At 39.7% G+C, this 26156-nt stretch overlaps 1 protein-coding gene across 1 annotated transcript; it reads left to right on the forward strand.

The window, feature by feature from the left end:
- The first annotated feature begins 1970 nt into the window (after window positions 1-1970).
- Window positions 1971-26013, forward strand: LOC114461924 (desmoglein-4-like). The gene is made up of 12 exons (XM_028444424.1): window positions 1971-2091; window positions 4598-4714; window positions 7836-7991; window positions 17477-17615; window positions 19579-19748; window positions 20454-20588; window positions 20759-20944; window positions 21037-21596; window positions 24524-24666; window positions 24816-25037; window positions 25581-25703; window positions 25948-26013. Exons 1-12 carry the CDS (start codon window positions 2035-2037, stop codon window positions 25959-25961), a joined length of 2022 nt encoding a protein of 673 aa, XP_028300225.1. The 5' UTR covers window positions 1971-2034; the 3' UTR covers window positions 25962-26013.
- The last annotated feature ends 143 nt before the right edge of the window (window positions 26014-26156 follow it).

Consider the following 26156-nt stretch of genomic DNA (forward strand, 5'->3'; position numbering starts at 1 on the left):
GGCAGGGAAATTCCCCCCACCGAGAGTTTCACTACAATATTTTTCTTTTTCCAACAATGTCTTTATTATTTTTTGCTTTACAACACACAACAACAGTACAACCTCCCAGACACACACTCGTGCTTCTGCTTCTTCAAAAAGAATGTCATGTTACAGGAGTGTACAGAGACATCCATATTTCCAAGAAAAAAACAAAAACAAAGGGTAACTAAAAAAATGAATATAAAACTCAAAAGGTATAGTCCCAAGTCCGATTAGTCTCATGAGTCCTCATTACGATCCTCGGATGGATTCAAACGTTCCACGTAGGTGATAAATGGCCTCCATATGGATTCAAACAAGTCACTTTTCCCTTTCAGAAGATATGTAATCTGTTCCAGTGGTAGAATTGTCAACATCTGTTTGGCCCATTGACCAATACTGGGAGCCCTACAGCTTTTCCAGTTCAGTGCAATCAGAAGCTTGGCTTGTAGTAAACCAATGTCAATAAGAATCCGTTCACATTTAGCGTATTTAGGATAGTTTGGATAAATTCCCAAAATGAAAAAAGCAGGTTCTTGAGTTAAGCTTTTTGAGATGATGTCTTTTAAAGTTTGTGTAACTGCATTCCAAAAAGACTGAATTACCCTACATTCCCAAATGCAGTGAAAAAGTGTACCCTTTTCTTCATTACACTTTGTACAAGTATCTGGAATGTCAGGGTTGTATTTATTCAATTTAACTGAAGTGATGTAAACTCTCATTAACCACTTATATTGCAGTATCCTTAACCTTGAGTTAATAGTTTGTTTTTGGGCTTTTATACAAACAGAACCCCATTCTTCAAGAGATAGATTAATTTCTAGGTCCTTTCTCCATGCCTCTAGTTTAATAGTTGAGTTCTCTGAAGAATTTGACGCCAATAAATTATAAAATTGTGAGATTGCTCCTTTTTTCGAACTGTCTTCAGTAACTAAGACCTCTAATTTAGATTTAAATGGTTTTAAAAGATTGCTTTGTTTTTTCTGAAAAAAGTTTCTAATTCACTACAATATTTACTGGAAAGCCAGTGTAGTGGCTGTTTCAAACAGCAGTAGACAGCCACACTAAACCACAGGAGTGCAAGGTTTCCCACACTGAAGACCAGGACAAAGTAATCCATTTGAGTCTTTTCAGCAGAAAAATAAACATTACATGTCCATGTTGTCCACAGGTAGAAAATATGTGTGCTCCCATGACACATGTAGCTCGCTCAGTCATATGACATCATCATCACAGGCATCCATATAAAGGGAGGATCTTATCTTTACCAAATTAAATAATGTTTTTTACTTGTTTTTAATTTGAACTTCAACCTTTTAAAATTTCTATTTATGTTTTTTAAATGCTTTTTATCAACTCAACTTTATCTTAAAGCAATATTTAGATTTTTAGTGTTAGATTTTATCCTTAGCTTTCAACACAGGAAATTTCTATATTTTTTACCAAAATAATATTTAAAGTTTTACTGTATATACAGTAGCTCTCACAGCCAGAATGAACAACTCAGGGGTCAGCAAATTAAATCCAATCAGAGGATAAGAAACAAACCGGAGAGTTTTTAGCATGTTTACAGCTCAAACATGCTAAAATGACAAATTATTCTTACCATTTGTAACGGCTTCATTACTTAACATTTATTATTAGAAGAGAAAAGTTGTTGTACCTGCGAGAGAACAAGACAACCAGCATCTGCAAAGCCAGCACCAGCCGTGATTTGGCCACATGCCCAATATGCATCGCAAAAAAACAAAAAACAATCAACACAGTTTTTACAGCAATAGTACAACTGAATAACCCCCCCCCAAAAAAAACGTGGACTAGTTTGTTCAGGTTATGCCATTCTAAGTAGTTTGAACCCTCAGGGTTGATTCTTGTCTTTTAACGTATATGACAGGGACCAGCCACTCCTTAGAGAAATACGCAAGCTCCTAAAAAGCAGACGAGCCTATGACAGTTGCTGTCATATGCTTATTTTCCTGCACGAACACGTAAAGAACACAAATTAGTGCAGCCATGGCTTGGCTCTCCTTTCCTAAAGCTGCTCTTTTGTTGCTGTTAGTATTGGCTGTGGTGAGTACTCACTATTTAACTCACACATTCTACTTTTAATACTAAACAGAAGTTGTTGCTGTCTTGTATTTATTATTACACAGATAGTCTGCAGAGTAGAGGTAACAGAGATGATGTGTGGTCAAAGTTAGAAATGAGGATCCTCATTTCCCCAACTTTGGAAATAGAAAAACACCACTCTATTTGAAGACATGGGAAATGAGCATAAACATCCAAGACCTCTTCAAAATGACAGGCTTAGGACATATAACAATCTAATCCAAACATTTAATATAAATAAAAGTAATTTTCAACAGTACTTTCAAGTAATACCCCAGTAGATCAAATTACCTTACAACCTCCAGGACTGGATTATTAAACAAATCTCAACAAAATAAAAGAAGACCTTAAAATGTACAGAGTTCTCTCAAACACTAACTCTATTTACTTACCAGTAACTAAATGGGAGGCTGAACTCTCAATCACCACCAAAACCAATTTCTGGGCAGAAATGTGTTGTAATACTTTTAAGATGACAAAAACTCAAACCTTCAGCTAATTCAATACAAGGTCCTCCACAGATCCCACATTACCCAACAGAAAATGCATATAAATGGGCTTCTGCCCAACAGACATCTGCTCTCAGTGCACCCAGAGAACAGTTGATTCTTATTTACATGCCTTATGGTTTTGTTCCCCAGTACAGCAGTTTTGGTCTCTAATTACTGAAAAACTGTACTCCACTTTGGACTGCAGGATTCTTCTATCCCCCAATCTGTGTCTGATAGGATGCCTGACAATGCTTGATCTTCCAGCAAACCAGTCGCAATCCATCCTTGCAGCACTAATTATAGCTAAAAAAAAAAATCAAACAATATTATTGAATTGGAAAGGTTAAAAAAATCATTAAACATCAACCAATGGCAAAATCTCCTCATAGATTTAATTTCCATGAAAAACATGTCTGTGCTCAGAAAAAAATAAAATAACGTGCTTTGAGGCGCATTGGACTCCTTTTTTAAATACAATAAATCTTAATTTTAAGCATGATATTCCAGCCTGCAAGCAACTACCAGCACCACTCTTTACTGAACGCACTAATCTCAACTGTGGACCTGTCCCTCCCTGGGGCTGGTGGGGTGGTTTTGGTGGGGTGTCAAGGTGTCAGTGTGCCTCTGTGCTTGCTTGCTGTGCTTCTGGATATACTCATGGTTCCCGGGCTGTTTGGTAGTGCTTTCTTGCCCCACCATGCACATATGGGTGGGGCCTGGGACTGGGGGCCTGTCTGTTTCTCTGCCACTCTTTCCTCTTGCTCCCTGCCTTGTACACCAACCCCCCACTCATTCACTCTTGCAAATCAATGTTCCACGTCAAATGTTTTTCACTCTTTAGTGTCAGAATATGTACAGCTATCAGATGTATGCAATAACAGGGAGAGAACGATGGCCTAAAGAAAAATGCTACTTTATAAATTTTTACATTTGTTTTAATCACATCACAATTCAATAATAATGTTTAATATTTAGATCATTAAAGATGGGACTATAACATGAGACAAGATACTGAGATATTAAAAGGTCACAAGATGTATCCATTTAAAATGTAAATAATATAATCCAAAAGTATGTTATTGTATCGTGAGCTCATTATAGTCTATCGTATCATGAAATCACTTTATAGAATACCTTATAGACTATTCATCTTAAAGTAAGATGAACCCCCACCGTTAGATTAGATTGTTACGGCCCAGCCTAGGAGAACTGGACCATAAGATGAAGGTGTGCCACCTTTCCCTGGTCTCAAGCAGACACATCAACAAAACCTAAATTTACAATTATTTATTTACAATTTACAACAACAAAAGAGAATCAACTAAAGGAGGGAGCTGTGGGCCAAAGTAAACACAAACAAAATACGGCCGCTCAAAAGTCTCTCACACTCGTCCCACACTCCTGACTGTTGTCTGCTCCGATGGTTGAGACCAGTGAAGAGTGACACGATGCGCCTCTCTCTGCCCCGCCGCCGTCAGGCAGCGCTGTCTCCTCCCCTTTGACTGGTCGGCCTGTGGAGGCCCGACCAATCAGGAAGGGACCCGTCACTCCATCCCCTCCTCTTCAGGTGGAATAAATCCCGGATGATAGGCTGACAAGACACACCCACTAAGGCACACACACACACAGCATAGACAGACACACCCACATACATGACCTCAGTCGTAACAAGATGGACAACTTTTGTCAAAGCAAGACCACAAAAATGTGTTCCTCTGATCTAATGCTTAGTTATAAACATTCATAACTAAACATTAAACTGAAATCCCCATTTGTCCCCCGGGCCAACATTTGCTCATTTCTGGATAAGAATAATTCCATTTATCCATTGTTACACATGCAGTAATGTTAGTACTAAATAATTTTAAAAAAATATATTGACTCATTTAATAGATTTTCTGAGAGATGTTAAAAAGTGTGTTACTGTGCAGGTGCTAGCTGCTTTACCACTCACAGCTGTATCTGTTTGCTTTCAGCTCATCGGCTCTGAAGGGAAGAAGAGGAATGTTCAGAGGAGGAAGAGAGAGTGGATTATTCCTCCAAGCAAGCTGCGTGAGAACACTGACTACACCCATTTGGAATTCATTGCAAAGGTTACTCTTATTTTGCTCGTTTGAAAATATGTTGCAATATTTCAGTTATTTATGTGTAAGCAGAGAGAGGGTATTTGGTGGCCACATGATATAGACGAACCCGTTTTTTTCAATAAACTGTGTCAGAGGTATTCTTGCTGTGGGCTAAACCATCTGTAATTACAGAGGAGAAGTTTTACTTGCTGCCCAAAAAGCTATTAAAGGAAGTGACAACGTGATTTACAAGTCAGCATGCCTGTATGCTTTTTATCACCGCTCTCAAGAACAGTAGAGACTTGGTAAGCTGACACTTAAGAGTCAGTCTACCTGTAACACTTGACATGTGAAAAACCAAGAGATTTCTTATTATGAATCTCTGGATCCTGAATGAATGGACAAGCTGTGGTAGACTTGAGGAGATGGATGGTTTAAAAGACATGGAGACGATCATCTCATTAAGAAGTATGGTACACATTATACACATAACACCTTCTGATTGAGAGGTTGGGGGTTCAATCCCAGTTTATAACTGTCCATGCGTCAAAGTGTCCTTGGGCAAGACACTGAACCCTAAGTTGCTCCCAGTGGTTACATGGTAGCTCAGTCCCATTGGTGTGTGAATGGGTGAGTTGATATTGGTAAGCGCTTTGGGACTACTTCAGTGTAGCCATAAAATTGCTAAATAAATCAAGTTCATTTACCACTTGGGGCAGGATCTCATCCAAAACCCGGTCCAACCTATTCGTGGACAGATTTGGAGGTGCTATTTTTCGCCTCGGCTGCGAACCAATCTAGTGAGAGCTGAAAGTCATGCTCTAACGTAGCCAACAGGACCACATCATCTGCAAAAAGCAGTGACCCAATCCTGAGATCAAACCAGACCCACTCAACGCCCTGGCTATACCTAGAAATTCTGTCCATAAGGACAGCCCTGGATGAGTCCAACCCTCACTTGTAAGCAGTCTGACTTACTGCGGGCATTGCAGACCAAACTCTGGCACCGATCATACAGGGAACGGATGAGCGCTATCGGGGGTTCCATACCCCATACTCCCAGACAGGAATTCAAGAGGGATACGGTCAAATGCTTTCTCCAAGTCCACAAAGTTGGGCAAACTCTCATGCCCCCTCTAGGACCCTGCTGAGGATGAAGAACTGGTCCACAGTTCTACGACCAAGACAAAAACCTCATTGCTCCGTCCATGGTTGAACAATCCGGCTGACTCTCCTCTCCAGTACCCCTGAAAAGATCTTACCAGAGGGGCTGAGGAGTGTTATCCCTCTATAGTTGCAACACACCCTCTGATCCCCCTTCTTTAAAAGAGGGACCACCATCCCGGTCTGTCAGTCTAGAGGCACTGTCCCCTATGTCCATGCAATGTTACAGAGTCGGCATCAACCATGAAAGCCCAACAACATCCACAGCCTTGAGGAACTCCAGGTGGATCTCATCCACCCCCAGGGCCCTGCCACCGATGAGCTTTTTTAAAAAACCTCGGCAACCTTAACTGCCAGGCACCACCTAGCTTATGGCCACAACACCGATTGGTCGCCTGAACAACAGAGGCATGGAACATGGCCCTCTCAGACTCAATGTGCTCCATCTCATCCAAGACATGGTTGAAGTTCTCCATGAGGTGGGAGTTGAACCTTCTTCTGACGGGATACTCTGCAAATGTTCCCAACAGCACCTCACAATGGCCCTCATTTATCAACCTTGTGTGAAAATGGGTGAAAATGTGAGTGCACATTGTATCGTACGACAGGACAAACGTGGCACTTATGAAACATTCATATCTGACCACTCCCAGCGCACCAATGACCAGGTGTTGATAAATGCTGTGGCTGAATTTGATGGTCAATAACATGTTACGCCCCTAAATATTCCTGGTTCGGAGGTGAAGAAAAACAAAGATGTGCTTTTTGGTAGTGTGAAAACTGGAATTTAAGAAGCTTTAACGCTCTGTGGAAGACAATAATGGAGGCAGTGAACAGCGCTTCCATAATAGAACGGACTAAGGCTGAGGTTTGAATTATTATCAATAACTTCAAATTATGGTTTCAATTCAATGTTACTTATCCACAGCCTAAAAGCATAAATCTCTGCTATTGGATCAGGACAATTTTTTACATTTAGGCTAGTCCCACTGGTTGAGCGTAAGCCTGGGTCAAAATGATGACCTGGTTTTATGAGTGTATCTGCAGGTAAGTCTGTTGCTTAAACCTGGGCGGAGCAGGTTTGACCACATACTGTGTTTCCATGGCAATTGAGGTGTGACAATTCCAATTAGATCTCAGTTTGACTGAGCTGGATTCTCAGATAAAATCTGGAAATAACTCTGAGCTGGGTTTGATCAAATACCCCCCCAAGACACACAGAATAAATAAGTGCAACAAGAGGAAATTCAGCTCTGTAATACAGGCCTAAAATAGCTTCAAAAACTCACAAAAGGACAACAAAAATACACAAAATTATTCCCAAAAAAAAAAATAAGCAAAATGACAACAGAAACAAAATAAATATAAGAAAAGTTTACAAATTTACAACTTAAATACACAAAATTATTAACAACACTGCTTATCCCACCTGAATAAATGCTCAGATTATTCTAAAGCTGACATGAATGTTGATCATGTGACCCTTGGATCAGATACAATTACAGGTTTGTGGTGCTGCTGTGGTAGAAGTTGCCCATCTTTGTTTTCGTTAAATGCCAGTTGTGTGTGCTGCATTAGTTTCAATTTCCTTTTGGCAAAGTTAACATGCTGCAAGGTATTTTCTTCTACAAACTTTGGCCAAATCTCTCGCAAAGCACAACACCTTGAAACTCCCATTTTATCTCTTTGTCACTTGTTAACTCGAATTTAAAAATTAAAAAAAAGGGAAAAGAAAACTATAGAAAAAAAAAAAAAAAAAAAAAAAAAATATATATATATATATATATATATATTAAAATTTTAATATATATCTATGTATATATATATATATATATATATATATTAAAAGGCTATAGTAAAATGTATAGTACAGCTGTATTTTCTAGCAAGAAGTGAGCCCTCACAGATCCCACATTCATCAGGAGTAGATGGAATGCATTGGGAAAAGCTGTCATATTTGAGTTCCATGTTTTGCTTGACTTAGATTCGCTCTGACAAAGACAAAGATGCAGAGGTGGAATACTCCCTTTCTGGACCCGGAGCTGACAAGCCGCCCTACAACCTCTTTGTTGTTGATCATTTGACTGGTTTGGTGCGGATCACTGGAAAGCTTGACCGGGAAAAATGCCCTTCCTATAAGGTTGGAACTTTAACAGTATAATCATGAATGAATACCAGCACATAATCCCAATGTCTACTAAAAAGAGGCAAAGCTTATTAAGTTCAGTCCCCCTTACCCCATCATAAAATTTTACAATCTATAAAAACATACCTAATTCATAAAATCATACAATCATTGATAATACATTTAACTTTAATATAAATGAGCCCTTAAACACAAACTATCACGTACATTTTCATCTTCTCACCAAATTTATTGCATAATCTCACACCATAAACAGAGATGCACTTTTTTTTTTTTTAACAGTTAATTGAATGGTAGGCTATTTAAAATTATAATAACCTAAATACATAATTTTTGGATGTTGCTTGGTAATAATTGATTCCATGCTTCATACTGTAGCACCTGCACACCACTCTATATGAAAGCCCTTCTTGAGAATGGAGGGGTGCTAGGGTTCAGTTAAATTTGTGACGATAGATACCACAAAAGTTGAGATCCAGAGATTAAATTTGTTTAAACAACTTTATATGAACTATATTTTAAGATGCTGAATAACAATATACAACGACACACACAATGGAATCCAACACGTGTCAAATCAGCTCTAACAATGGTGGTGGGCCCACACCACACACATACACACACACAGTCCCGTGTAATAGTTAAACCGAACGACTTCCTCTGTCTTACTCACAACTCGATGCAATTATTGTTTCCAGCTGGTAGGTCTTTCAAAACATTGGGTGCGTTGAAACTCTGTCTTTCAAAACATTGGGTGCGTTGAAACTCTGTCTTTCAAAACATTGAGTGCGGTGAAACACAGGGTAACTCCGGTTCCCGAACACAGTAGCCGACACGTGGCTCCCCGTTAACCAGCAGTAGCCTCCTCCTCGTCCGCAGCTCTCCCACACCGGGTCCTGCGCGGTAGCTCCTCGTTAGCCCGCTCGGCTAACTCCTCCGTTCGCGCCTCTCTCACACCTGGTCCTACACGGTACGACCCGTCCTCCGCTCTCCACGTTGAAGTCTGTCGGACTCCTCAAAATACCTGCAAGCCTTCACGTAGCTTCACTCCGTCTCTCCGTCTGTGTTTCTCCGGTCAGCCACACCTCGCGCACACCTCACTCTCCTTTTTCCTCTCTCCCCTTTTTCCCGCGCTCGTCCGCTGACGTCTACTTCCGCCTTTTTCGATTGCATAATTCACAAAATTACGACAACCAACCATTGGAAATAAACCCAGGATTATAAAAGAAAGAAGAAAAAAAAACATAATACACATTGGCTTCAATAGTATTATTTCAACTATATATCATGCACCAATAATGCAAACTGTTAAATAAAATATTTTCAAAACCTTTACATCACTCAATAATGACATAAAATAATAATGACACCAACTATAATAGTAAATAAACAATTACTTACTCCAGCCCGGTGCCTGATAAACATTTAATAGATCTGGTTATTAGTTTACTCACAGGCTACACTCACCCCCTTCTAAAAGGTTTTGATGTCCCCATCAAACAAATTCAGAAGACTCTAACACAGTTTAAAGTTTTAGAAGCAACCATGTTAAAACAAGTGAAACACAACGCCATGGGATGACACCAGAAAGTTTTACAGAGACTGCGTCTACTGTCTTTGTAGGTTCCACTTCCCACCAGCACTCCATGGCTTAGAACTGTCACCGGATGATCACATGGCTTACCAAGTTCATCATAGCTTAGCTTCACAACAGGCCTTTTGAGTCTCCTTGAACGTTCATCAGGAATATCCATATCTGATTTACCAGCCTCGTTGATGTCTGCTCCCCTTTCCTGCTCATCATCTTTGAGTTTGACATTGGGATTCAGATCAGGGTCATCATTAGGTACCAGCTCTGGATCATCCAGATTTGGAGCTTGTCGTCCAAGTTCAGATCCGGAAACTACTGACTTGGTTTGCCTTACACACATTTCTGGATGTGATAGCACTTTCTCCCAATCCAGTTCGACATTTCTTGGTAGGTAAACTTCCTCGTACTCTGACTCCGATGATATATCATTTTCCCGGTTGATTGTCTGCTTTGACTCTGTAGTCTGATTCTTCAGTTGTGCTCTTGTTATAGATCTTTGTTGTGCCTTTTGGTCATCGTCATCTACAGGTAGTCTGACAAGGTATCCAATAGGCAACAGATGATTACGATGGACTGTCTTTTCTGCACCCATGCCTCTTTCTGGTTTAATCTTATAAACGGGGAGATTGGGCAGTTTTTCCACAACAACATATGGCAAGGGTCTCCATTTGCACTTGAGCTTTTGTTTCCCAGTGCATCCAAAGTTCCTGAGCAGCACTCTGTCACCTTGGTCGAGAACTTGTTCTTTCACATGTTTGTCATGTGCGTGTTTGTTTCTTTGATGGTTTTTGTGGCTAAAGTGTAAGCACTTTGAAGATCTTTCTTGAGTTTGGCAACATATTGGTGATATGGCCTAAGTTTCTGACTTTCATCAGCCACACCAAAACAAGTGTCTACCGGTAGACGAGCTTCTCTGCCGAACATTAGCAGATAAGGCGAAAAACCTGTTGCCTCATTTCGAGAACAGTTGTAAGCATGAACCATCTGACTGATCTTTTGACTCCATTTTTGTTTCTGTTGCCGGTCCAAAGTCCCAAGCATTGACAACAAGGTCCGATTAAACCTTTCTGGCTGGGGATCTCCCTGAGGGTGGTAAGGAGATGTTCTAGATTTACGGATTCCAAGCATTTTAAGTAAATCCTGTATCAACTGGCTCTCAAAATCTCTCCCTTGATCTGAATGAATTCGTGCAGGGAGTCCGTAGTGCACGAAGTAACGTTCACAAAGGATCTTGGCCACTGTAATTGCTTTTTGGTCTTTTTCCGGAAAAGCTTGGGCGTACCGAGTAAAATGGTCTGTGACTACTAAGATGTTGGCGTAACCTTGCGAGTCAGACTCTAGTGATAGGAAATCGATACACACAAGGTCTAAAGGGCCTTCACTTTTAATCTGGTTTAAAGGAGCTGCTTTCTGAGGAAGGGCTTTGCGAGTGACGCATCTACCACAATTCCGCACATACTGCTCAACCTCAACCCCCATCTTAGGCCAATAGAATCGGTTTCTTATAAGTTCAAGAGTCTTTTCTACTCCTAGATGTCCAGCATCATCATGGAGGGATCTCATCACCATGTTGATGTATTCTTTAGGCAGTACCAGCTGTTTAACTTTGACGCCAGCCCGTTCAATTTCTCTGAAGAGCAGATTATCTTGCATGATCAGTTTACTTGCTTCTTTGTAGAGCAGGGTAGCATTAAGGTTGTCTCCAGATTTGAATGGTGGGCCACAAGTTAAAAACTGTTTGATCGGAGCGATAGTAGAATCTTCATCTTGGGCTTTAACGAGATCTTTGGAAGTCAGTTGGGTCAGGGAACCTGGATCCAATCGGATTGGATAAGCAAAACAGTCTGGTACGGCTTCAGGTGACACTCCAAGTGACTCCGCCAGTGTGGTAGGCTCTTTGGGTGTCTCTACACAGCTGATCTGTTTACAGAGGGCTTTGACACTTTCAGGGGACATACTTTCCCAACATTCCTCCGTTGTGGGGAGAGGATTGCGTGACAAAGAATCTGCGTCGATGTTGCTGCTGCCTGGTCGGTATTGTAAAGTAAAGATGTACGTCGAGAGGGCCGAGAGCCATCGATGACCAGTTGCATTAAGCTTGGCAGTAGTGAGAAGGTAAGTAAGGGGGTTGTTATCGGTTCTCACGGTGAACTGGGCCCCATACAGGTAGTCGTGAAATTTATCCACCACAGCCCACTTAAGTGCCAAAAACTCGAGCTGGTGCACAGGATAGTTCCTTTCAGAGGCACTCAACTTTCTGCTGGCGAAAGCGACTGGTCTTAAACCTTCTGGGTATTCTTGGTTTAGAACGGCCCCTAAACCTTGGAAACTTGCATCCACATGCAGGGTATAAGGCTTTGCTGGATCAGCAAATGCCAACACCGGAGCGTTTGTGAGGCAGCTGATAATCTTTTGGAATGCTTCGTCGCAAGACTTGTCCCACCTGTCCCCGAAAGGCTCATCAACTTTGTAGTAGGTTTTGTCATTCGATGGTTTGGACTTAGTTTTCTTTTGAGTGGGGGGATAGCCTTTACAGAGTTCAGTGAGGGGTCTGACAATGATGGAATAGTTTTTTATGAAGCGTCGGTAATAGCCACAGAATCCCAAAAATGACTGTAGCGACAGAAGGTCAGTTGGAAGTTTCCACCGGGAAACCGCTTCCACTTTGGCTGGGTCTGTGGCGATGCCATGCTCAGACACTATGTGCCCAACATAGGTGACACGTGAACGACAAAACTGGCACTTGTCAATAGACAACTTGAGTCCAGCTTCCTCAAGACGGTTAATGACTTTTAGGAGTCGTTGTTCATGTTCCTCCAGGGTTTTACCAAAGACGATCAGGTCATCCAGGTAGACGATTACCTCCAGCAGGTGCATATCACCGACAGCCTTTTCCATCAGTCTTTGGAACGTCGCAGGGGCCCCTGTAATCCCCTGTGGCATTCTTTCGAATTGGAAAAATCCCAGAGGACAGATGAAGGCAGTTTTGTCTTTGTCCTCTTCAGCCATTGGGATTTGATAATAACCGCTTCGTAAGTCTAACACTGAGAACCACTTGCTGCCGGATAAACAATCCAGGGCATCATCGATACGCGGAACAGCATATTGGTCGGGAATGGTTCTGCGGTTTAGAGTCCGGTAGTCGACACACATTCGAAGTCGACCATTCTTCTTTCGGGCAAGAACTATAGGGGAAGCATATGGACTCCTTGACTCTTTTATTATTCCAGCCGCTAAAAGGCCTTGAAGATGACGTCTGAGGTCATCAAAATCGGCAGGGGCAATGCGGCGAGACCGCTCTCTGAAAGGAGTGTCATCAGTGAGACATATGTGATGCTCCACTCCTTTGGCCAAACCTACATCCCATTCTTCAGTGGAGAACACTTTTGAATGTTGGGCCAACTTTTGACTTAGTCTCTCTCTCCATTCTTGGCTTATGGGAGCATCACTGAAGTTAAACAAACAAGGATCTATTTGTGAAACAGCTGGGGTTTGAGTCTTTGATGCATCAGTTACCACGTCGGCTACGTGCAAGTGAGCAATTACAGTGCCCATAGGAATAGCAGTTTGTTTTAGTGACTCGTTGCGCAGAAGCACTAAGAATTTGTCTTTCTCCAGCATATTAGAGAACAATACAGTTGGCTGGACGAGTACGCTTGAAGGAAGAGAAGGTGAGTGGGCACGTTCAGTGATGAGTATACTGTCTCCAATAGTTTGCTGTTCTTTTACTCGACAAATGGCAATGTGTTCTGTGCCGGGAAGAATGACGAGTGGACCAGGACCTGCCCATTTCACTTCAGCCACAGATAAGTCTTTGATCATTCCTTTGATGGACTTAGGATCAGGTACACTTACGTGGTCTTCCTCTTTGACGTGGACTTTGACTGAGTTGACATTCTTTGGGTCTTTGGTCTGATGGGTAGCATCACAAGATTGGATACCATGGGCGTTTGTGCCAATCAGAACAGGTATGTTCTCAGAGCACCGTGGATCAGGGCATACTAAGGCAAGGACAGATTTGACTTTGCCTGACTTTCCTTTTCTGTGTAGCTGTAGACTTACTTGAATGTAGCCTTTATAAGGGTAACTGCTCTCGGACTCACTTAGACCCCAAATAGCTAATCCACTAACAGGATTCAGTGGGATGTGGGACAGATGTTTCGCATACCAGCTGTCAAAAATGATCGTCACTTGGGAGCCACTGTCCATCAGTGCAGTGCATGGATTACCGTTGATTTTAACTTGGGTAATAGAGGGTGGTCCCACTAAACCGTCAGGCAAACTATTTTTCTGCAGCTGTACTGAACTTCTCTTGGCATTTGCATCTGTGGTCTTATACCTTGTGTCATCGTCCGGTCTCTGATTTATCTTGGTCTTTCTCTGGGCTTGTAGCAACTTTTGTATAACTTTTGGGTAGTTTTCAGGAGCTGCACATTTTGTGGCATAGTGCCCATCTTCGCCGCACCGATAGCAGAAAAACTCACTGGGATGCCTGGATGTGAATTTTCCTTGTGGCAGGAATTTTGACTGAGGCTCCCGTTGATGAGTCTCTGCCGCTTGGCTGTACTTCGGCCTAACTGACATGACTGAGACTTGTTTACGGAGCTTTCCAACTTCTTTCATTAATGCTTGGATGTCCTTATTGTCAGAGCTCTCTGCTGATGTGTTGACTGCAGTTGAAGAACTTAGAACTTTACTCTGTGTACTTGGCATGGCAGAAGATGCAGTATGTTCATTTACTTGGGTTCTTAACTCTTGTATCTCAGCTCTCAAATCTTGGATTTCAGGGCTTGTGGTCAATGCCGCACTTTTAACATACACGGCTTTTGATGGCTGCAACCTACGACGTGCTGCTTCATGTTCTTCCTCTAACCGTATCTCGTTCAGCAGTTCTAGGAATGTTGGGGGGTCATTTCTACGCTCCCTTAATCTTAAGTTTAAGATCATGACATCAGATCTTGTGGCCCCTTTTATAAGTTGGTCAAGGCGGACTTTGTCTGTAGCAGATGGTTGAAGTCCCCCCTTTTTTACAACTCTATTCAGAATTCTTTCTAGCCTTCGCAGAAATTCTGAGAGCTTCTCACTTGGATGTTGACACAACATACGGAAAGAAAAATACAGTTCCTCCCCAGATTCAGTCGTACCAAAAGTGTTCTCTACTATGTCAATGTATTCATTGGCTGTCACCTCTGGATCATTGAATCGGACAGCTTGCAGAATCTCTAAAGCAGGACCCTTCACACTTTCCATTATCCTCATTTTCTTTTCTCTTTCAGGTTGGACACACTCTTCCATCATTAACCTGGCTTGTTCTATCCAATTTTCCAGCTGTTCTTCTCCTGGAGGTAGGGGAGTGACTCCTGAAAAGGTTCTCAGTCTTCTGTATGAACTGCGGTCATTGTTAGTAGGCGGGTTGGCCTGTTGTAATATATCACCAACCGCTCTGATGATGGCTTCCGGAGTGGAGCCTTGAAGGAGGAAACTTTGGTCTGGTGATTGGATGTTTGACTCATCCTGGCTCTGGGCTGGCTGAACTGGGTTTTCGTCTTCCTCAGAGGATCCAAATATTCTCCATGGCACAGCAAAACCTTGGGGCAGAACATCCAGAGGAATACTTTTTGCATTTACTTGCTCTCTGCACTCACATAGCACAGTTATACTTTGAGCCTGCGAGTCATACATTCTTCCTCTCACCTTAACTCTCCCCAGGGCTTTGATATTCTGCAGTGTATCTTCAATGAAATTGATCTCAACATCTTCAGGTACGTCTTTAACCAGCAAGGCATTGGCTGGGTTGATGCCTTCACCTTTACACCAATTCTTTAGCTGAGCCATCTCATGAGTTGTGTTTCGAGCTTCAAAAATTTTTTTTTTTATTTTTATTTTTTTTATTTAATTTATTTATTTATTTTTATTTATTTATTTATTTTTTCTTATATGTCTCTGGATCAAACTAATCTTTAATTTTAAATTACCCCTTTTTTTTTTTTTTACAATTTATTTATATATATATATATATATATATTTTTTTTTTTCAATAAATTTAGTATCCCGGACGAGCCCCCAATTTTATGTAGCACCTGCACACCACTCTATATGAAAGCCCTTCTTGAGAATGGAGGGGTGCTAGGGTTCAGTTAAATTTGTGACGATAGATACCACAAAAGTTGAGATCCAGAGATTAAATTTGTTTAAACAACTTTATATGAACTATATTTTAAGATGCTGAATAACAATATACAACGACACACACAATGGAATCCAACACGTGTCAAATCAGCTCTAACAATGGTGGTGGGCCCACACCACACACATACACACACACAGTCCCGTGTAATAGTTAAACCGAACGACTTCCTCTGTCTTACTCACAACTCGATGCAATTATTGTTTCCAGCTGGTAGGTCTTTCAAAACATTGGGTGCGTTGAAACTCTGTCTTTCAAAACATTGGGTGCGTTGAAACTCTGTCTTTCAAAACATTGAGTGCGGTGAAACACAGGGCAACTCCGGTTCCCGAACACAGTAGCCGACACGTGGCTCCCCGTTAACCAGCAGTAGCCTCCTCCTCGTCCGCAGCTCTCCCACACCGGGTCCTGCGCGGTAGCTCCTCGTTAGCCCGCTCGGCTAACTCCTCCGTTCGCGCCTCTCTCACACCTGGTCCTACACGGTACGACCCGTCCTCCGCTCTCCACGTTGAAGTCTGTCGGACTCCTCAAAATACCTGCAAGCCTTCACGTAGCTTCACTCCGTCTCTCCGTCTGTGTTTCTCCGGTCAGCCACACCTCGCGCACACCTCACTCTCCTTTTTCCTCTCTCCCCTTTTTCCCGCGCTCGTCCGCTGACGTCTACTTCCGCCTTTTTCGATTGCATAATTCACAAAATTACGACAACCAACCATTGGAAATAAACCCAGGATTATAAAAGAAAGAAGAAAAAAAAACATAATACACATTGGCTTCAATAGTATTATTTCAACTATATATCATGCACCAATAATGCAAACTGTTAAATAAAATATTTTCAAAACCTTTACATCACTCAATAATGACATAAAATAATAATGACACCAACTATAATAGTAAATAAACAATTACTTACTCCAGCCCGGTGCCTGATAAACATTTAATAGATCTGGTTATTAGTTTACTCACAGGCTACAATACAAAACCTGATCTGTTTTAAATTTAATTATGTCCCAGAATTTTAAAAGACCTGATTTTAAGAACAATGGATTTGTATGAACAGTACTAATCAACTAACCTTATGGCTCTCTTTTGAAAAGTGCTTTTGTGTGTGTTTCCCCACACCTCAATGCAGTAGGACAGATGAAAAAGACATATTTAGTTTTTCCATGTATTCCAACCCTTTTTGGAAACTATGGAAAGTATTGGATATGAGGTCTCCAGCAGAACTTCTATATTTTCTTGTACTTTAACTCCTTTGTTATATAAATATTTTGTCAAAACATAATGATTCTTGGTACTATACTGTCTAAGATGGCAGAGTTTATCATATAGATGTGTAAATGTCTCTAAAAATAAGTTATATTGTCTACCTCTGTTTCATTGTGAACATTGATCCAATTCCAGTTCATTAGATATTTTTTTAAGTGGCAATAGATTCTTCAGTATTTATCCTCTTATATTTAATTTCCTTTGATTCCCTCTTTTTTGTAATTACATTATTCATGAAGAATAAAGACTGGCAGGCGATAGTAATTTATTCTTGAACGGTTTTGAGGAGATATATATTTAATTCATCAATCATTTCTGAATACCTTGTCACATTTTAATTCACCACTTAAAACAAAACAAAAAACAAAAGTGTACATGTTTGATGTTTGTATCAAAAGGCTGAACGTCTTATTGCGTTTGTTGAATCCACAGTTGTTTGGGACTGCTCGATACAGGAACGGAACCACGGCAGAGGATGACATCCCATTGATTGTCACAGTCATCGATGAGAATGATAATGCACCTTACTTTGAACTACACAGTGGAAACATTGGTGAAGCAAGCAAAGAAGGTAATTTCATGTCCAAATTGTTCGGTCTTCTTTGCTTTCATTCAACCACTGTGAAAGTAAAATGACCAATATGTAAATATCAAAGCACAATATTATTCTCATAATAATTCACACAAACTACGGTACATGTTTAATTATTTAATATACACAGCCCATTGCCCAAAGTACATTCAGTTTCATTCTAGTCAAAATGACAGAGAAACAAGTTTAAACTAAAAAAATTCCTATCTAAATAGGAATTTGTTTATTCCTATTCAGGAATAAATGAAGGAATTTCTGGAATGTGTATCTGCCATCAAAAACTGGTTGACATGGAATTATTTGCAGATTAATTCTAACAAAACCGAAACTCTGATCATCGCTCCTGATAAAAAGATCCCTCTGATCAAGAACTCCTTGGTGCTCTGGGCGCATCTGTTAAAAACAGTCTCAGAAACCTTGGGGTTGTGTTTGATAAGTCAATGTTTTTGGAGGGTCACTGTTGTCAACTGACCAAAAACTGTTTTGATCATCTGAGAAATATCTCCAAAGTGAGGAATTTGTTGTCAAAATCCGATCTCGAGATGATCATCACGTCACGCATGGACTATTGTAATTCTGTTTTCACCTGTTTTAATAAGTCAACTCTGATTAGACTTCAGATTGTACAGAATGCTGCTGCCAGACTTTTGACCGGTGCCCCCAGAACAGCCCACATTACCCCCATTCTATCCAGTCTTCATTGGCTTCCAGTCAAATTTCGTGCGGAGTTTAAAATTTTAGTCCTGACTTTCAGTGCATTGCATGGTCAGGCCCCTCAGTATATCGCTGACTTGTTGTGCTCCTAAACATCAGGGTGCACACCGGTCCTCAGGCCAGGGTCTCCTTATGATCCCAAAGACTCATTGTAAAACCCGGGGTGACCTGGCGTTCCAGGCTGTTGCACCAAGACTCTGGAATAGCTTGCACCAGTCCCTCCATGAGCTTGACTGTGGACTCATTTAAAGACCGCACACTTCAGAAAAGCTTTTGGTTAAATAGATTTTTTAACTTTTATTATCTTTTTATGCTGTTCGTCCTGTTGTTTTAAAGTCACCTCTGTTTTATTATCACCTTTGTTTGTACAGCACTTTGTGATTTGTTATTGGTGAAAAGCGCTATATACTGTAAATAAATGTACTTTCTTACTTACAAACAGAGACCAAAAGCAGTTTTAGATTTGAATGATAACATGTACCTTTATGTGAATCACAGGTGGAAGGTAGAAGACAACATCCTCATACTCAACATAGTAGCCTACTCTCAGATTATCTCTGAACAGCTCCAAAACAGCTCTAAAAATAACAGGTTTTTGCTGACCTGCCACAAGCGGTAAATTCTAAAAATGCATCTGGGGCTCCTGCAGCAGTTAAGACACGCCCAGCCTATAATATAATATCTCTAAAGAACAACTTATATTATGCTAACTAGCTACTGAATACTTACTATACCTCTCTATTAACAATTCCTCAGTCAAACCTACTACCACTTATTGCAGAGTCCAAAGGTGATAGTTTTCATAGGAGGGGTGGGGCCAACAGTGCCTGTTTGTGACCCAAGATGGTCCAATGACATCGCAGAATCTTGTTCTCAGCCAATAGCAAAATTCAATTGTAATAGCCGGGTTTCAACCTATAGAGGGCAGTCACTCTTACATTTTACAACCAAATACATCAAATTCAAATACTTTGACAAAAATGTTGAGAGTTGGACCAGGACTTAAGATCAGATAGATTTGTTAACAGCAGACATAAGTGGTTTGGGGTTTAGTTACTCTAGTAATGAGTAAAATCAATCCAATATTTATATTTAAATGTTTAACACAGCCTTAAACATCTGGGGATCATTGGCTGTTATATTTGTGTGTGTTGTTTCATCCTTGGTTGCTTGTTTATTCAGTATTTTTCTTTGTATTTATGAAAAAACTTTTGCCTGCCCCATGCAGGTACTTTTGTTATGCAACTTGAGGGTAAGGATGATGATGAAAATGGAACGATGAATGCAGAGATTTCCTACAGTATCATCAGTCAGGAACCAAGCAGCGCAAGACCAATGTTTACTTTAGATGAAAAGACTGGCAAGATATATGTGAAAGAGGCCACTTTGGACAGAGAGGTGAGCCCAATGTTTTCTACTGCTGTATAATCAATAATCATACAGCAATAATTGATATGTGAGGACTAAAAAACCTTGAATGGTTTTTAGAAAACAATTTCAAAGAGGAATAATTAATAAATATGACAGAATAGTATATATATATATATATATATACTTTTAGGTTTTAAATAAAACCTTCCTTTTAAATAAAACAAAGTAGCTAAATATTTCCTGGGAAAAATGCTAAACATGAAGAGATTTGTTGTACACACCCAACACAGCATAACGTGGATGGCTGTTCATCATAGGAATGGGATCCACACAAGGTTCCTGCTGCTTAACAGAAGGTTTTCCTTGCCGCCATGATGAATTCATGTTGGGTGTGGGATACATATGTATGTGTATATACGTATATATGCATATGTGTGTATCCATAAAATGAAGAGTCCGTCCTTAAGACTGCTCTACTGTAAAGTGCCTTGAGATACCATTGGTTATGATTTGGCGCTATACAAATAAAGATTGATTGATGATTGATTGATTGATTGATTATTATTAATTTGTATAAACAGCAGCAGTTCTTTCTATGAAATGTCCTATAAAACATAAATGACTAGGAATTGGTGCAAGTTTGCAATCAACATTTCTCCAATTAGTGATCGACTCCCGCAAATGTTGCTAAAATCACTGTTTATTGACAGTTTGATGGATTTATTCCAACAGACTCATGACTTCTACAAACTCATCGTCAAAGGAACAGATATGGGTGGAGCACAAGGAGGATTAACAGGAACAGGAACAGTGGAGATTAAAGTTCTGGACATCAATGATAACATTCCAACTCTGGAAAAATCTGAGGTATGCATCATGTGTGCAATAAGTTTCTTAGACAGCTTTGTCAGTGAAGAGTGCTTTTGATTGTCTAGAATATTGTAGCTTTTAGGCAGAACTTGATTTTTGTCTCAAACTGTGAATTTAAAGGTCTGGTTACTACAGCTGAGCTAAATGGCTACACACTCTTTTTTAAGTACGCAGGGTCAGTGGATGAAAATGTTGCTGATGTGGTTGTGATGAGAATCAAAGCATTGGACAAAGACCTTGAGCACACTGACAACTGGCTGTCAGTGTTCACTATTGCTAAAGGAAATGAGGATGATCTCTTTTCTATTGAGACTGACAGCGAAACTAATGAGGGGATTCTAAAACTCATTAAGGTAGATATTTTTGTAGCTTTTGTTGCTTTTCTGTCATTTTTAAAAATATATTTTTTGATTATTTTCTTTTCTGTATTCCTCTTTCCAAAAAGCCTGTTGATTTTGAGGAGGTGAACAAACTTGAGCTGGGTCTGCTTATAGAGAATGTGGCTCCTTTTGTAAAAGGCAGTGCTATACTGATGGATGTAGATGTCCAGGTTGGAGAAGGTGGTCCAGGTGCTGGAGCAGGGGCTGGAGTGGGGGCTGAAGCAGGAGCTGGTGTGGGTGCGGGTGCAGGGGTCGGAGGCGGTGCTGGTGCTGGTGTGGATGCAGGCGTAGACCTTGGAGTGGATCTGAATGCAGAGGTTGATTCAAACGTAAATGGGGCTGTAAGTGCTGACCTGGGCGGAGGTCTTAAACCTGATTTAGGGGTTGGTGTTGAGGATGGTCTTCAAGGCGGAATAAATGCAGACATCAAACCTGGGGCAAAAGATGAGTCAATGAAAAGCTACCCTATTAAGATAGCAATCAACAACATGCCTGAGGATCCAGCATTTATACCAGACACTAAGACTGTTCCTGTGTCAGAGGACTCAGATACTGCACCTGGTACTGTGCTCACTGTGTTCGCTGCTGTAGATCCAGACACAGGAGAACCAGCTGAAAACATCAAGTAAGTAAACTTAAATTTTCCTGACATATTTCTATTTTCTACTCTAGTGACATTAGGGATGGGCGATATTGACAAAAAAATATCTCGATAATTTCTGGTATTTATCACAATAACAATAAAAATCACGATATATAAAAACTATTAAAAAAATCACAACTTAAAGTGTAAACAGGTTCTTTACAAACACAAATGAATGTGAATACATCAACATTAGACACATTTAAAAAGGCTACAATAGCTGCTGACTCAAAAAGTTCATGAGCTGATATTTTATGGAATATATTAGTGCATGTGGGTCACTCTATTAGTGTTAATGTATGTAATTCATTTATTTCCTCATTTGAAATAAATTATTTTCTAAAAAAAAAGCACATGAAAAGCAAAAATAACTCCATTCGTGTTTTTACTGCTGATGAATCTTGTTTCATTTATCTGACAATGAGTTACATAAAGTTATGATTGATGAATATTTCTCTGATTTCCTATAATTAAACCAGATCAAGCTGATGATTTAATCATTCAGTATATTTAAGTGTAATAATCTCAATAGTTACATTAGTCTAATGGGACCAGCTTTGTCTGTGAACACGTGAAATATAATTAAAAAATATTGCGTTTCACAAATTTGAACGGATTAATAGTGACATTAGTATTTATGCTAACATTTATTTCACACAACGTGTGACATGTTTAGCTTTTATCCTTCCATAGAAAAGTGTTAAATCTGACCATAAACAGTAAGACGTGTTCTTTTTACTTGGTCTATTCCTTATATGGAGTGGTTAGCATTAGCACTGTGTGTTTGTGGGTTAGCTTAGCATAGTTAGCTTTAGTTGAGTTTCCAGTTCATAATCATTGATACAGGTTCATCTCTGTCCCCGTGTTTGTGGAACTTTGGGTGGATCTGACAGAGGAACTTGGATTGGTTCCCTTTGTTGGATGGTTGTCTGGTTTTAACCAAGTAGCGGTCCATGATGTATCGCAGCACGGTAGCTTCAGGTAGCCGTGACGAACGCCACACACACAGAGACAGCAGTGTGTGAAGGGGGCGATGGCGGTGCACGGCAGAGCTTCTATAAACAACGTTCTGCTGCAGAGAATAAAAGTTGACAACAAACAGGGGCAGTTTTGGTCCATGGAACACATTTTTTTTGGGGCATTCTTAGCTAAATTGAGGGACAAATGGCCCGTGGCCCTCGCTAATTTTCGACATGGGAATTTATTGTTTATATCGTGGGATGACAAATTCTTACCGGTGAGAATATTTTTGACGATAAATCATGAAAGATAAAATATCGCACATTCCTAAGTGACATACACTTTATTTATACATGCATTCATGCAGTTTCTAGAAAAGTGACATGAGAAAATATAATGTTTCTTTGGTAAAATATAAAAGTATACCGACAGAGAAAGTTGACTGCTTTCATTTTACCGTCATGAGAAGTAATTAAGTTAGTCTTAATACTTACTTTGGGACTCAAGAGTGAATTAACTGGACTTCAGATTCAAAAGGCCTGAATAATGTGCCATTCTATAGCAGACATAAATTTAAAAAGAACATTTAGTAAAGTGTATTTGTAACATTTACAGGTATAACTCAAAAAATTAAACTATCATACATTTTTTATTGTAATTCAACTTAAAATGTAAAACATATATTGTATAAACTCTTTATATGCAAAGCGATATATTTCAAGCCTTTATTTGTCAGAATTTTGATTTATTATGGCTTACAGCTTATAAAAACCAAAAATTCAAAATCTCACAAAATGTGAATTAGAAATACATATGCATGATCATGCTTTTTAGAGGGCCAACATTTCTGTAACATTCTTTTATTTAATTGATTGATCACATAATATTCAAATTTTCAAGGCTTAAAATATCTCAATTAGCAAGTAATGAGTCTATATAATATATTAGTTCACCTTTTAAGTTGACCTACTAAAATGAATTAACTTTATGATATTCTAGTTTTTGGACTTTCACCTGTCGATAGAGAAGGAACATTTTCTAAACATTTAACACCGTGTAGACATTATTTCGTATATCCAGTATTTTGATTATTTTAATTTGATCATTATAAATATACAGACCAAAAGTGTGCTAAGAAATTGAATGTATGAATATATATAAATACATTAGTTGACTAAATTGAAGACTTGGTTTTGACTTCATAAAATGAACGTGTAATAAGTACATACAGGTATCTGTGTCATTAATAGTTATTCAATAACATATCTCTTTACACCCTCTACTGCAGTCGACTTTTTTTATTGTACACATCTTTAAAAAAGAGCAATGAAGACCACTCACAAGGTTAATACATTCAACCACAGATGCATTGCAGTAATACCTTTCTCTCTCATGCTACACCTGATATTGTATATTTGTTTTTTTTTATCGTTTTATTCATGGGCCTGAATTTTGTTGAGTACATGAAAATATGTCAACATGTAATTTTGTGTCAACTAACAACTTTTAATGTTCATTCAAGGGTTAGGTTAGATAAAATCTTCATTGAGTAGTTCACAGAATAATAACGTTTTTATAAACTTAAATGTCTTGTTTTTTGTCTTCTTTTCTGTTAATTTGCATATTGAATATACAGTAATAATCATCCAAATGCATCAAAAAGCTGTCACTGTGTGCTGGCACTGTAATGAATCTGACTCAAGTCCCAGCCTCATGTCAGCTGCTATAGGCTCATGTAGAACCATGTGACCCAATACAGTTAAAGATGAATGAATTCCATCATATCAAAACTAAAAACAGTAACACACACCCCTGCAACTAAGCATCCAGAAAAATGTTATAAAAACAATTATCAAGCCTTTATTGTTGGCATTTAAATGATTCTATTTATATTTTGATTCTATGTCGATATTATCTTTTTTATAACCTTTAGTATTGCTCTTCTCTAGCTATGCCAAAGCGTATGACCCAGACAACTGGTTTACAATTGATGAAGAAACAGCTGAAATTAAACTGAACAAGGTACCAGATCGAGAGTCCCCCTTTCTGATAGATGGGATCTACATTGCCAAGATTCTAGCCATATCCAAAGGTAATTTACTAACGTGTGTATACACAATTCTATCACAGGTCCCTTATATATCACAGCTTAAAAACGAATTGTCTCTCAAACATCTTTCAAAGCCACTGTGGATTTATTTCTAACTGTTTGACGTACCCGTCATGTGTTCACATCCTTAGATATGCCTCAAAGCACAGCCACGGGAACAGTAGCAATTCAAGTTGTTGACTCCAACGATCACTGTCCTACACTGAAAACCACCCGCAACAATTTGTGCACTGATAAAAAAACTGTGTATGTTACGGCTGTTGATGAAGATGCTCCACCTAACGCTGCTCCATTCACCTTCAACATCATGTCAGACGGCAAACTAGGGAAGTGGGACACTGAGATCATCAACGGTAAGAATGTGCAGCTAATATTAAAATAGTTTGGTCATGGATGGGCCGTTTCTGAACTGCATTATGTTTCCTGTGCCTGTCCCTGTCCATGCCTGGACAGAATATTGTTTGTAACGATATCTTGTGTGATGAAATCTTGAGATATTAAATGACATGACTTGCATGGACTGGAATTTGTATTTCCCTTCCGATTTCACATGCTGACTGTCTACCCTCCATTGTTGTTGTTGTTCTTCTTCTTAAATTTTTGGGAATGTAGTCTGTAATGGATTACATTTTAGAAACATTCATCCCAACACTGCGGAGCACACATCACACAGTATGACCAAAACTGTTCTGTCTGATTTTTTTATTTTTTATTTTTTAAATCCACATGAGCGTACCTCGCCTCAGGGTAAAGTAGGAGCTATCAGAGGCACTGCATGTAAAAACAGCTTCCAGTTACAGCTTGTTTACAACATACAGAAACATCTTAAAGCAAAAATAGATGCGCCTACAGAGGCTTACTTTGTTAGTTTGTGACAGTTTGCTTTTTTCTTTCAGAAACAACTGCAGCTCTTCACTTTAATCACACCTTGTGGCCAGGCTCATATCAGCTGGAAATAGAAGTCAAGGATGCTCAGGGTTTGTCATGCCCAGCAGCAGAGATATTCACAGTAGAAGTTTGTACGTGTGTGGTGGGAACAGACCAGTGCAGCTTCACGAGATCACGATCCCAAAGTATATCTGCAGGAGTTATTGGCCTGATCTTAATGGCATTATGTTTACTGTGCTGTGAGTTTATTTAACACTACACACACACACACACACACACACACACACACACACATATACACACACACACACACACACACAACTAATGGGTTTCCTGACCTCCACAGTGGTTCCACTTCTGCTCCTGTTCTGTCAGTGTGGAGGAAATGACACGGTCTTCCCTGAGCTGTTCAATGACCTGCCTTATGATACTGAAGAACACCTCATATCCTACCACACCGAAGGCAATGGTGAAGATAAGGTGGGTTGTTATTCATTAATAGATATAAATTATATGACTCATACATAGGATTTTACAATATTTATTAATTAAAGCAAGGGACGTCTGTGTGCGTGTGTGTGTGT

Source organism: Gouania willdenowi, chromosome 4, assembly GCF_900634775.1.
Source record: "Gouania willdenowi chromosome 4, fGouWil2.1, whole genome shotgun sequence".
NCBI lineage: Eukaryota > Metazoa > Chordata > Actinopteri > Blenniiformes > Gobiesocidae > Gouania > Gouania willdenowi.